The 13,945-nt window shown below is 45.8% G+C and overlaps 1 protein-coding gene across 1 annotated transcript in view; it reads right to left on the bottom strand.

Moving 5' to 3' along the window:
• Positions 1–6,412: 6,412 nt before the first annotated feature.
• KPNA6 (karyopherin subunit alpha 6) overlaps positions 6,413–13,945 on the bottom strand; it is a 52,274-nt gene continuing 44,741 nt past the window's right edge. The window contains exons 7-14 of the mRNA XM_021684182.1: positions 13,265–13,353; positions 12,256–12,355; positions 11,773–11,936; positions 11,550–11,628; positions 9,713–9,838; positions 9,259–9,386; positions 7,702–7,880; positions 6,413–7,126 (exon numbers count right to left, since the gene is read on the bottom strand). Of these exons, the coding sequence (XP_021539857.1) occupies positions 6,939–7,126; positions 7,702–7,880; positions 9,259–9,386; positions 9,713–9,838; positions 11,550–11,628; positions 11,773–11,936; positions 12,256–12,355; positions 13,265–13,353 (1,053 nt within the window). The 3' untranslated portion in view covers positions 6,413–6,938. The remainder of the gene's footprint in view (positions 7,127–7,701; positions 7,881–9,258; positions 9,387–9,712; positions 9,839–11,549; positions 11,629–11,772; positions 11,937–12,255; positions 12,356–13,264; positions 13,354–13,945) is intronic.

Raw genomic sequence — 13,945 nt, 5'->3', positions numbered from 1 at the left:
AGGAGCTGAGGGGGCTCTGCAAGAAGTTTGGCGAGTTGCCCTGGGGCTAAAGGGGAAAAACCCAAACTTCTTCCAAATGTGAGATCACAGTTCTTTATTCAGCTGCCTATAGATAATGGAATAAAAAGCCAACAACCCATGTGCCTGGAATTTAATGTGTAAATGGTTTGGCTTGTTTCCAGCCAATCCTGCCCATGCCCTCTTTTTTGCTTCCGCTATACTTTTACTATTTCCAGGATTTCCCAGTTTTTTGCAGGTGCTATTCCAGCTTCCAAAATGCCCTTCTGACAAAAACAGTATTTTGAGGTCCAACACAGAGGTCACTTTAGAGCCTTCCCAGTGCTCTGCAGTCTGTCCCTGCTCCCTAGGTCTGGATAGAGCTCTGTAACAGCATTAGTAATGAGATGTTGAAATTATTTGCTTACAATTCAATGAACATTATAAGAACTGTTGGCTAAATTGTATTCCTAAAGCCCAGCATCAGTCCGGGGCAGCGAAGGCAGAGAATGAAATTGTGCAAATCGAGCATTGTTTTGGGGCTCTTAAGGATGTTCAGTATTTTCCCCAGTTAGACTTAAGGGCAGTGCTCTTCCTCATCCCTTAGTCTGTTTACCAGGTAACTTTGAGAATATGGTATAGTAGTATAAAGGTGGAACTCAAGCCAGAAATGTTGGGGATCCAGGTGTCTCCCAACTAAGGCCCTGATTATTTCCAGAAAAACATGTTGGAAATCTCTTGAGGTAACATATAAATCAGGCCTTGATGGCTTCCCATAGGAAGAGGGTGTTCTAGGCAGAGATAAAGATAAGAACAAGGCATGTGTGGGGTAAGGGGGTGGAATGGTGTAGCTAGAAAGATCAACAGTGGCCTACACGGGCCAGCTGGGTAATGAGTAGGCAGGCGAGGAATAAGAAAAATTGAGAAACATGGGTTAAAGGTTCTCCTTTGCTGTAAAAGAAAATAGCAACAATTATTAACATTTTCCAGATTGTCGGGGAGACCATTGGGAATGGTGGGGATTGTGGTAAAACAGAGCTCTTGCAGATTGTTTTCAAGCAGAAGCTTAGATCCAGTAGTGCCAGAAATTTTTTTAGATCTTTTACAAAATGATGCCAATGAATTAAACATACTCTATCAGCCAACCAAAACCTTCCTTTTAGATTAAATCAGCTTTTTGGCTGGTTGTTTGTAATCTCTGTCCTAGGAATTGACCTAAATGGGAGTAGTTTGTATGACCCCAGTGGCTCAAAGGGCTGTTAACTGGAACTGATGAAATGTCAAAATCCTGTAGAGAAACTCTAGAAAATGCAAACTAAACTATTGTGACAGAACACAGATCAGTGGTTGCTGGGGGTTGGGCGGGAAGGGGGGACTCCACAGGGGCATGTGGAAACTTCTAGAAGTGATGGATATGTTCACTATCTTGATTGTGGTGATGATTTCATGGGTGCATATGTCAAAACTTATCAAATTGTACATTTTAAATATGTGCCAGTTACTGTATCTCAATTATATTTCAATAAAGCTGAGTAAAAAAAATTCTTGGGGTACCTGAGTGGCTCAGTCAGCTAAGTGTCCTGACTCAGCTCAGGTCTTGATCTTAGGGTTTTGAGTTTGAGACCTGTGTTGTGCGTAGAGCTTACTTAAAAGCAATTCTTGGGGTGCCTGGCTCAGTTGGTTAAGCATCTGCCTTCGGCTCAGGTCACGATCTTGGGGTCCTGGAATTGGCCAGGTGTTGAGCTCCCTGCTCATCGGGGAGTCTGCTCCTGCCCCTCTCCCCCAGCTCCTGCACTCTCCAGTGATTAAAAATCTTTAAAAAAATTTTTTTTCTTTATAAGCAGGAGCAGGCTGCTGCAATCCTAATTCCACTGTTAAGCCACACGTTTAAACACCCTTGGCTCATTCATTTCCAAAAAATCCAGTTTAGGATGATTCGAAAGAAGACGATTTAGAACTTTGCAACAGGTTTTTATTTTTGCTTTATATCTAGTACAGTGTTTGAAACCTAAAGAAATACATTTTCTCTTCAAATTTGGATGTGTATATAAATATCATTTGTCTGGACTCAGCACACTCAATGCCACGGTTTCTTGGCCTATGTCTGCTCTGAAATCATCAAACTTTGTCCGTCTACCCAGGGGCCCTGAGAACATGGAAAATAGCCAGAGTCTGTAGTTCTTAGAAAACTAAAAGCAAATTAATGTGGAAAGAATAAACCAATGGGGAAAAGTTTCGATTCACCTTCCTAGGGTCTTTAGCTGGGAACCCAAGCTGTTTTTGAAGGACATCCAGTACGACCTCGGTGGATGGGACCTCATACCCACCTCCCACCCCTCCTTAGCTTCTTTAGTCATCAAAGGCAGTTCCCACAGAAGCTGGCTAAGAGAGACAATACCGAACTCCAGGGTCTGAGGGTTCTGGTAGAGGTGGACTCTTTTTAATGACATCCTGAGTCAAGAAGTTCCCAGCCAATCTCAGGATCTGAGCTTTGACTTCCTTCACTGGCCCCAGGGCATGGCAGAGTTTTTTCTCCCCAAACCCAGGAGCTAAAAATCTAATCTACACAAGGGAGGAGGGCTAGCGTTAGGAAAGGGGTTTAGGTATGTGCTAACATGGACATCAGCAGTCAGGCTGGCCCAGAAATAGTGAGGTAGGCCCCAAACCACTGGAGACCTTTATGACACACTATAGAAACCTTTTTCCTGGGTGTTCGGGGCCCAAAATTTAATGTTGCTGCCCACACCCAGTTTTGGTTCTGCACATACCCCAGGCCTGATGCAAAATGCCCTCTCAGAGGAAAAATAACAGCTTTAATTCGCAGACTTGATTGGTATTGACTTCAAATTCTTCCCTTGTCATGGCCTTAAAGTGGGGGTGGGGCTAGGGGGTAGACAGTGGGATGACTGAATCACTTACGAAGGCCTTGGACAAAGAGCAGCTAGTGCCTATCACATGGATCCCCGCAGGGCCAAATTCTCAGCTTGCTGGCTTAACAAAAAGACTTCAAAAGTTAAGACACAGAAAAAATACTGGACAAGATTGGTCTAGAATGTGCAATCCTAAACGGTTGTGGAAGAAACCTACTCTGAGCAATTTCTCAGTCTCACACTCTCTCACTTCTAGGACAGTCCTACCTAGAAGATGTTGCCACTGGTTACGAGTACATCCTATGGTTCAGTGCACTGAGCCTCACACCTTTCCCCAGGCTGCCAGGGAGGCCTCCAGCCAGCCTGTCCTCCCTACGGCTCCCTCTGCCTTCAACTGAAAATCCAGAGTCTTGGCTCACAGATTATCTACTGAAGAATCCAAGATGATGGATACCAAGCTGAGTGAGTCTCAGGGAGAAGAGGAGGGAAGTACTGTTCATCCTCCCTTTTAGTTTGCTGGAAACAAGTAGCTCTAGGGTATAGAGGGAAACAGGTAGACATGAGAACACAGAAATCCAGTTCATTCTGTCAGATGGTTTTCATTTTAAACTAGTGTGACTTGAGGGAAAAAGTGTGCCTGAGAGCCTTCTTTCACTCTTCCTTGACCAAGTACAGTAGCAGCTATTATCTGTGCAGTTTAGTTCCAAAAAATAGGGCTCTTGGGAAGTGGCTTCCAGGGCAAAGAGTAGGAGTAGATCTAAGGTTCTTGGTAAAGGGGGAACAGCAAGGGTCCCCAAAAGCTGAGGTCATCAATGCCTGCTTTTCGGAAGAATCATCTGTCCGCACTGCCCCAAGTAACCAGGCTGGCCAGCTAAAAGTGGAACCCATGAAGTTCTACAAGAAGGCAGCAGCCAATGCCAAGGCCATGCAGTCACCTGGGGACAACTCAGAATTGAAGGCAGACTTGTAAGACCAAAGACTATTAGTACTAGAGATGTTGGGGGTAGGATAACCAGAGGGGCTGGCAATAAAGAATAGGCAACAGTCTGTAAAACTTTAGCTAAAAGGCTCCTTATCCCCTGATCCACACTTAGATATCTCCACCTCCAGCGGAGATCTTAAATGGATATACCAGCCATGTGCCAGCATATGAAGATTCCAAAAACAGGTCTTTTCAAGGCTATTCCCGACAACAGGCTGTGGAGCCCCTTCATCCCTACAACATCCATTCAGAAATCTACCGGAAAGCAGACTGTGACCTCATTGAGGCCAGGGTCTGAAGTCCAGATCGGGGCTGCCCACGAAGAGTGGCTGTCAAGGCTGGGCTACGGAAATAATGTTTTGCTTCCCAAGAGGACCAAGGAGAGAGGAGACACTGAAGATGTCATTGCCCCTGTGGGCTGGAAGAATCTCACCTGCTGACTGAAACAGGGGTAGAAGGAAATAATGGGAAAATATGGTCTGAGGAAGACGCCAACAAAGGAAAGCTCCTAGAGGCCACTTTATCTGATGAGAAATCTGTCCCCATGTTGTACCCTGGGAGACTTCAGCCTTTCTAGTCCCTGGAGAAAGCTGGCTTGTAAGCAGCAGCCAGATGGATCAGAAAAGTCTTCCATCTGGTATAGGCCCCAGATCTGAAGTGCAAGATTTTAGAGTAGCTGGGAAAAGCAGAGTGTGTATGTCTCACAATAAAAATCTGGCCCCAATGACAGGGACTCAACTATTGCTTGAGATGTACACAATAGGTCCTACTAAAGTGCTTTGCCCTTTGGGAAGGACGGAGGGGGGCAGGTGGCTTCTCTTTGAACTGTAGGGGAAAAGTTTTGTAATGGAGTCAGTGGGCCAAGTAACAGGTCCGCCCCTTGTCTCCTTGTGGGCCGGTATCTGTCATTCCTAAGCTGAAGAATAGCATCTGACGTACTAAGGTCAGGGTACTGAAGTCTGACATCCTGAAGTGGCACAGCATTGGTGTGACTTTTCAGTGATAACCACAAGCCCCACACCACCTTCCTCAGCAAATGGTTCTGAAGTTGGATCTCAACACTAGGAGAGGGCAAAGTCAAGGCCAGTGACCGACAGTGAGCACCTGAACTTTAGATCTGTAAGCAGAGGGGCAGGGATTTAACCTGAGCCAGAAAGGATTTGCAGGAATGGGAGTGAGAGTGGCACTGTCCCTGGGGACGGGCAACGACAGCTCAGCGCAGGCACAGGACTGACCGCAGTGGGGAAGCAGGGGCAGGGCAGACTGTGCCCACAGCTCCACAGTTGGTCTACACTTAGCCAGCAACTTTCTCCACTCCTCTCCCCAACAACTGGGCTTTATTCTCATGTAATCCACCAAAGCGTAGGCAAGCCACTGAGGCACTGCTCTAGCTTTACTCAAAGAGAAAAGGCATTAGGATTATAACTGTCACAAGGAAGGGAAAAACCCAAACCAGGCCCAAGGATCCCAAACAGGAAAGATACCAATAACTCTCACAAAAGTCCCGAGGCTGCTAAGTTTCTATGATCACTGGTGAGGCAGCTGTGTCTGATACTTTGTGTGGCCAGGGCCTTTGAGACTGAATCTGAGAAGGCAGACTGCTTTCTGGGTTTCCTGATATAAGCAGGATGCTTAGCAATAAGGACTAGAGTGGTAGACTTCTCCGGGCCCGGGGGCCATCCTTGCTCCCTTCAGGTACTGGGACAATTAGAGCAGGCTGACCTGCTATATGAAGGTTCCAGAGCTAAGGGTTGGTCCCAGGTGGTGGCCCAGAACCTAAGCAGAGAGGAAAAGGACCAAGCCCAGGCTCCCTGAGCGAAGCAGCTTCCTCCTCTCTTTTTGGTCGTCCTCACAGTATCCTACTTAAAGAAATTACAGACAGTTCTTCCTCTTGAGACCAAATAAGATCGACCTACCTAATATATAGAATATAAAAAAATACAGAACTTTTTGACATTCTCTCCTTTGGAAGTAAAATATACATGATCCAACTATGGAAGAGGAAAAGGAAGAAGGAAGGCCAAAGGCAGGGATCCCTGGCTATCCCAATACATGACACTCTCACTCCACCTCCTCTGCAACTTATGGGTCACCAGAGCAAGGACTTTCTCCTCAGGAGAGAGGAAGGACCACTGCCCCCTGTCTCGTGCTTAGGAGAAAATACAGCTACCTCAGAGGTTCATTCAACTCCGAGGGGAATTTTCAAGTAAACAAATGAAGTTGGGTCGCACCACTGGAAGGTGGGTAGGAAACATGGGATCAGTAGCGACACATGGGAAGACCCACCTGAAGGCCTGCGCTCCTCCCCTCCACGCCCACTGGTGTACGTGCCCCTGGAGGGAAGGCGACCCCCCAAACTAAAGAGGTTCTGCGGAGGGGTTAGAGGGAGGAAGGAACCTTTGTCTCATGGTGACCTCCCCCTCAGCCTCTAGTCCCAGACCATGCTGGCAGCTGGGATTCCTAAAACCAGGAACTCATGGCTCTTGGAAAGAGCAATCTTAATACAAGAAAAATGTGCAAAAGAAAAAAAAAATTAAATAACTCAATCCAAGCATACAAGATTAATATTCTGTCAGAGCAAGAACACTTTGTTTTGAATTTTTCCCCTCCCCTCCCACCCCCCCACCTCTGGAATAGTCCATCTGCTCAAGTACCCAAGATAACAGTTGCACAGATCAGGGCAGAGAACTGGGAAGGATGAAAGAAGATAAAAGGGAAGGAAGTCACCACTAAAGGAAAAAAAAATAAAATAAAAAATAAAAAGGTGCAAAATTGATTACCTCAGTCCTCCTTTGTCTACCCCTGGGCTCCTGGGTTAAAGACATATGTGCAGCCAAAATATAGTGTAAGGAAGAAAAACCCAACACGTCCCCTTGTCACAAAACCCAAATGTGAGCCTCAGATGGTTCCGTCTGTCCAGAGGGTGCTCCCTCCAGGGAAGGGGGCGGAGCAGGTCAAGAGCACAGTTTCCAGGGCAGCAGAGGTGTGTGGTGGCTGATGATGGGGGGGCTGGTTTCCCGCCCACCAGAGGGCTGCTTTTCCGCTGGTTGGTGGTGCTTCCCATCCCCTCCCCTCCCCGGAGGCAGACATTATAGCTGGAAGCCCTCCATGGGGGCCTCAGGCTGCTGGAAGATGAACTGCTGTTGTGTCTCATCCACTTGGGGAGCCAGGCTGCTATCATCATCTTCTACACCAAAGTAGTGCTCAATGAGGTCAAAGGCCTTCTGGTAGATTTCCTGGTTCTCATGGCTCTGGAGAAACTCAATTTTATCCAAGCCTATGATGGCGGTGGCAAGAAGGAAGGAGGGACAAGAGTAAAATGTAATTGCTCTTCTATGGGGCCATGAAACATTTATGTTTTTCTTTCCCTGAGGTATGTTAGTGTTTATCAACATAAGTAATACGATCAGATCTCTCTGACAAGAAAGAGGAGAGCCAAGACTTTTTCCTAAAATTACACAGCCCCAAAGGAAAAAGACCGAAATGTCAGTTATAAATCAGAAGTTCTAGTCCTGACTCTGCTTTAAATACCTGTGTGGCCTGGGCAAATCATTAGCTTCTCTGAAGTCAGAGATGAGTGATGAACACTCTTACTGGAACTTGCTAGAAACTGGAGCTCTTTTTTGCATCAGTGCCATGCCTACTTACTGGGCAGAGCCTATCAAAAAGAGAAGTGGATCTATTGCTCCTCAGAGGGAGAATGAAATGATGGGATAAAACCTTGTTCAATGATGACCCCCCAAATCCCACAGCCTTACATGTAAACTACCTTGGAGGCCCTCAGTCCCTGGGGTCCTGACCTGGAACCTCTACTACTTAAGGCAGAGGTGAGGCTAAAGACAGGACACATACCATAGGCTTCCTCAATGAGGCCACAGTAGGGGTTGACCCCTGAGCCACTGCGCTTGCCCTCTTGCTCTCCAAGCCGAAGGATGTTCTCTAACCCATTGAGGGCCACCTGCACAATCTTCGAATCCATCACAGTCAGCAAGTCACACAAGGGTTTGATGCAGCCCAGTGAGACCAGGTACCTAGGGGCAGAGACCAGGGAAGTTCTAAATTAATGCAGGGCAGAAGAGGTGCTAGGCAGGTGCCCTAGGGCCTGTGGGTCTCCTTCACACATGTCAATACTCTCAGCAACCCCCTTTTGCTGAGCCTTCATATCCACTTCTTTATCTCAGTCTCTCCACTCTTCCAATGCTCTGGGTCTAGTTCATTTCCATGGCGAAGGCTGCCATAGATTGCTCCTCCTTGTCTCTATTGTCCCCTTGCTGTAACAAGGTGCTTCCCATTCCCTCCCCTCCCCGGAGGCAGACATTATAGCTGGAAGCCCTCCATGGGGGCCTCAGGCTGCTGGAAGATGAACTGCTGTTGTGTCTCATCCACTTGGGGAGCCAGGCTGCTATCACACTCTGAACACATCACTTCCCTGCTTAAAATGTTCAGCCCAAGCTCTACAAGCCTGATAAAACAGACCCTCTCCGATCAGGTTCCTACCCTCCCATCATTCCCTTCCAAGGACATTACATTCCAGTCAAACAAGTAAACATCTGCAGGTTTCTGATTCTTGTACCTTTACTTATGTTTTCTCCTGTCCAAAAGGGCTTTTACAACCCTGAATCCTTCAAAGTTTAACTCAATGGTTATTCCTTTTCTCCTAAGGCTTTAAATATGCTGAATATATTCCTACTCCTATTCCTGGGCAACAAGCTGAGGGCAAAACACTTGTCCAGCTCCCATCACTCCTACTCATGCTGATGATGGAAACCAAAATCAAAGAGCATACACACACACACACACACACACACACACACACACACACACACAATGGCTATTTGCTTCTCCCAAGTGTCAACCCCCAAAAATGATTTCCCCCAAAAGTTGCTATGAATGAATCACGGCATAGTTTCTCCTTCATTTGTATGGGTAATTCTCTGGAAGGTGGAAAGTAGAGGAGAGATGGATGTCTGTGTCCTAGGTTTCTATTCTTTGGAAGAAAAGAGGTACATGCTTTAGAGGAATCTATTCCAGATTCCAATGCCAATCTAGTAGCTTACCAGTTAAACGTGGTACTGTTGGGACTGGGGCAGACCTATCCCAGGAAAAGCAGTTTAGTGGTTACTGTAGGCCATGAACCAAGAAGGAGAGTACACATATCACTCAAGACAATGAGAAACAGGGGCGCCTGGGTGGCTCAGTCGTTAAGCGTCTGCCTTTGGCTCAGGTCATGATCCCGGGGTCCTGGGATCGAGCCCCGCATCGGGCTCCCTGCTCAGTGGGAAGCCTGCTTCTCCCTCTCCCACTCCTCCCCCTGCTTGTGTTCCCTCTCTCACTGTATCTCTCTCTGTCAAATAAATAAATAAAATCTTTAAAAAAAAAAAAAAAAGACAATGAGAAACAAATGGATACCTGATCTGCTCAGGTGTTCCTCCTGATGTAGCATTGGTGATGGCCCAGGCTGCCTCTTTCCTTGTACGGAACTCTGCTTTCTGAAGGATTTCGATCAACACAGGGAAGATATTTGCATCTATGACAGCCTGAGAGAGGATGGGGGAGGGGGAAACACACAGCGAAAGTCACTTTAAGAAGATTAAGCTTACAAAAAGGCTTAACAAATCAAGCCTACAAAATCAGCTAAGATTCAGACATCTTCCTCTTCCTGGGGGTCCTTTGTTCTTCCCATAGACTAAGAGGATACAGAGGAACCAGGCTTCTTAAAAAGAATATTCAACAGCACATACTGACCCCAATTTCTAAAGGGGAACAAATTATTTCTTCTAGAAGCAAATATCCTACAACCTCTCATGTTCCCTTGCCTTCCCACCTGCTCCTGCCCCGCCCCCTTCCCTCCTGCTTGTTTTACCTGTATTTGAGCCCTGTTGCCAGCAGTGATATTTGAAATGGTCCAGCAAGCTTCCTTTCGGATTGACTCCTTGGGGCTGCTCAGCAAGTGGAGCAGGCAAGGGAGGGCTGAACAGTTAAGAATGACCTAGAACACCAAAAGCACAGGCAACAAAAAAAAACTAGGTAAACAGGACTTAATCAAAATTAAAAACTTCTGTGAATCGAAAGATACCATCGACAGAGTGAACAGGCAAACCACAGAATGGGAGAAAATATATGCAAATCATATATCTGATAAGGATTAATATCCAGAATAAAGAACTAACAAAAAAACTGAAGAACCCAATTTAAAAAATGCTGAAAGGGCTTAAACAGACATTTCTGCAAAGAAGAAATACAGATGGCAAGTGAGCATATGAAGAGATGCCAAACATCGCTAATCATTAGGGAAATGCAAATCAAAACTGCAATAAGGGGGCACTTGGCTGGCTCAGTTGGTGCAGCATCCAACTCTTGATCTCAGGGCTGTGAGTTCAAGCCCCATGTTGGGTGTGGAGCCTACTTAAAAAACACAACAAAACAAAAAAACCACCAAACTTCAATAAGATACCATTTCACTTATTAGAATGGCTATTATCAAAAACCTCAAGACAATACAAGTGTTGGTAAGGATGTGGAGAAATTGGAACCTAGTACATTGCTGGTGGGGATATAAATTGGTGCAGCCACTGTGCGAAACAGCAGGTGGTCCCTCACAATCTTAAACATAAAATCAGCGTATGATCCTGTAACTCCACTTCTGGGTATGTACCTAAAAGAACTGAAAGCAGGGACTCAGACATTTGTACGCCACTGTTCAATGTAGCTTTATTTGTAATAGCCAAAAGGTGAAAACAACTCAAGTATGTATCAACAAGACAAATGGATAAACAAAATGTGATATATGCATACAACAGACTACTATTCAGCCATAAAAAGGAATGAAGGCATGCCACATGCTACATATGAACGAACCTTGAAGACATTAGGCTAAGTGTAATGAGCTGACACAGAAGGACAACTATATATAGTTCCACTTATATGAGAGACCTAGAGTAATCAACTCCTAAGAGAGAAAAAGTGTTATGATGGCTACCAGGGACTGAGGCCCAGGAAAGAGGAAACAGGGGAGTTATTATTTAATGGGCACAGAGAAATCAGTTTAGGATGATGAAACCCTGTGGGGATGGGTGTTGATGACAATTAAATAACAATGTTAATGGGCTGAATGTCACTGAAGTGTACACTGAATGGTAAAAGCAGTACATGTTATATTATGAAAATTCACACATATATGCAACACACACACAATGATGTAGGAATTCAGTGTGGTTTGAATGAGATCACTCAACTCTTAGAAATTTGTCAAGAATCCCACAGAATTATGCCAACTTCTCAAGACCAAACGAATACTCTGATCTCTAGCATTTGAACAAAGGAACCCTTTTTACTGTGCCCTCATGGGAGGTGTTATTAACATGAGGAAGTGTCTGTAGGATTCTAAGGGTGTAGGAAGTAGAGGTAAGATTCTACAGCTTTGTGTCTCAAGGGGACCATGACTCAAAAACTTAAAAATTACCCTACAATGTCCCAGGTAGTCAGTCTATGACATTTAGTTTTCCTTCAGAAGCACCCAATGGACAATGATTTGCTTCCAACTTATAAAAGAAATTAAGGCAATCAAGTCAATCATTCAGGAAGTGGCAAAGTTGGAATTTTTCACCCAAGCCCATGCTTTGTCTCCTGGACCATGCTGCCCCCCAACAAGACCCAAACCCTTGGTTAGGGCTTTTGTCCCTAAACAGCTCCCTCCTTACCTGGGTTTGGATGTCATCCCCGGTGACAATGTTACCCACTGCTCTCAGGGCAGGAGAGGCCACTTTGTAGTCATTGTGCCTATAGAGGGGGGAGACCTGATCAGCAGAGGGCCAGCAGCACTGTCACGGCTCCAGCCCTCTGCAGAGAGCAGCAGACTGCTTACGGCAGCTCTTTAGTTGGCGCTTGGAGAACTTTAGGGAATCTTTCCAACCAGATACTCACATTAGAAGCTCTACCAATCTTCGGCAGACTCCAGAATCTATGACTGCCTGGATCTTTTCGTTGGGGCCATCGGACAGATAAGAAAGGGCCCAGCAAGCATCTGCCAGCAAGTCTGAGTCACTGCTGAAGAGTAGGCGAGACAGCACAGGTAAACAAGGGGAGACCTGTTGGAAGCAGTGTGAGAGGGACTCATGAGGGGACAGGGCTAATCAGCTCTACCACTAACCCTAACATCGCTGTCTCCTCCCCTACAAGTAATTCTAAGCCCTAGAGATTTCTGCTACATTAAACCATCAGGACTACCTTTTTCACTTTGCCATCCAAAGCACACAAGATCACCTACTTCACTGACAATTGCCTCTTTCAGTTTTCCATGGACTGAGACCCTAAGGGGTCCCCCAAAGACCTGAAAACTCCTATATCAAAATGCCTGCATATGAAGGAAACTGCTTTCATTCAGAAACTGATAAGAAGCTCTCTCACCTTTGCAAACTCTGGGGGTGGGTTCTTTCCTCGGCAGAGGTTTGACAGGGCCCAGACTGCATTCCTTGTCATTGTCAGTCGTGTGGACTTGGTAAGGAGTCTGAAGGAAACAGCAAAGCCAGACAGATCCTAAGCAATGATGCCCTTGGCATAGGGCTGTCACCTATGAACCCCAGGAGCAAATCCAATCAGACCCCTAAGACTCTAGCAGCCTCACCGTGTCTTTCTACCCATAGACCTAAGTTAACTGAGCTTGTCTGGGCCAGGAGACCGACCTACATCTTCACAGGATAAGGACCAGCTGTGGCTTGTTAAGACCATAGCTAGTAAGGACATACAAAGGGCTGAAATTTGAGTAAGCCTGCAAGCCTTTTAAGATAGGACATACTGTGCTCCTAACTCTGGCCACGAGATCTAAACAAGGAGTACTGTTCTCTTTGGAAATAAAAGCTGAAGGTCTAGTGTGAGATAAGCAATGATTTTCTGTGAAGGGCCCAAGAAAGAGTTATAGTGGTAGTCTTTGATACTGTGGTCTCCGAAGAAGTACAACTCCTCCATCTATTTTGATTTAGATGAAGCTCTATTTGAAGGGTATGGGAGGGAGGGACTGGCGAAGGATCCCCATGCCCCTTCCTGGGGTCTTTAATCTGTCGTTTACGACATAGCTTTCCAATGTGCCTATGCATAAAATAGCAAATCAATGCAATCCATAGAAAGGGTTGGATTTTTCCAGATGGGCTAGTCTTGCCTCTCTCTTCTGACTCAACAATGAGGCAGGTATGACCAACATGAGAATCTATCGTGCCATGAAGTAAGGAAACAGAAGATCCTCCTTGGCACAGACACAATCTTCTTACTCTCAAAAGATACCTCTATCTTTTACTTTGGCAATCAACATACTTTTAGTATTTTTGCACTTACTCAACATCTTAAGGTAAGCTGCCCCGCAAAGATCTGCCACGTGGCTGCCTTACAGAGGCCCCAGGTGCACATGATCATAATTACTCACGTTAACAAAGGATTAAGGATGGAACAGTTCAAGACGTAATCTCGGCAAACGGAGCTGTCTCCAGCTATGTTTCCAAGTGCCCAGACTGCCTGAAAAGGAGATGATGGAACCGTCACTCACAGACTCTAGTGGCTTCTGTCAATATTTTATACCAGAGTGAGTACCCACCAGTAACTTGGACAAAAACCGTATCAAGGTACCTTCCTTGCTGACCTCCTTATTGAGCATTTGCTCTGAGGGCCTTTCCTCTCGGAGTTCCTGATTTAGTAGGGGAAGACAGGCTGACATCTGTACTGCTGCCAAAGAAGCCAAACCAAGACCTCCCTATGCCCACTCCTCAGAAAAAGAGAAAGTGATTGGAAAGTTGCATTCTTGCAGCCTCATAGGATCTAGCCAGTATGTAGTAAGGGAGGAAAAAATCTAGGCACCACTTTTTTTTTTTTTAAGATTTTATTTATTTGACAGGGAGAGACACAGTGAGAGAGGGAACACAAGCAGGGGAAGTGAGAGAGGGAGAAGCAGGCTTCCCGCTCCATCCCAGGACCCTGAGACCATGACCCGAGCTGAAGGCAGATGCTTAACGACTGAGCCACCCAGGTGCCCCTAGGCACCACTTTCTACTTTCTATCCAATCAGTAAAAATCCAATGAAAGAAATGCAAGTTGTGTCTTAATCTCTATG

The sequence above is a fragment of the Neomonachus schauinslandi genome, chromosome 4 (genome assembly GCF_002201575.2).
Source record: "Neomonachus schauinslandi chromosome 4, ASM220157v2, whole genome shotgun sequence".
Classification (NCBI taxonomy): domain Eukaryota; kingdom Metazoa; phylum Chordata; class Mammalia; order Carnivora; family Phocidae; genus Neomonachus; species Neomonachus schauinslandi.
The sequence above is the reverse complement of the archived record's forward strand: the minus strand, read 5'-3'. Positions and strand labels throughout refer to the sequence as shown.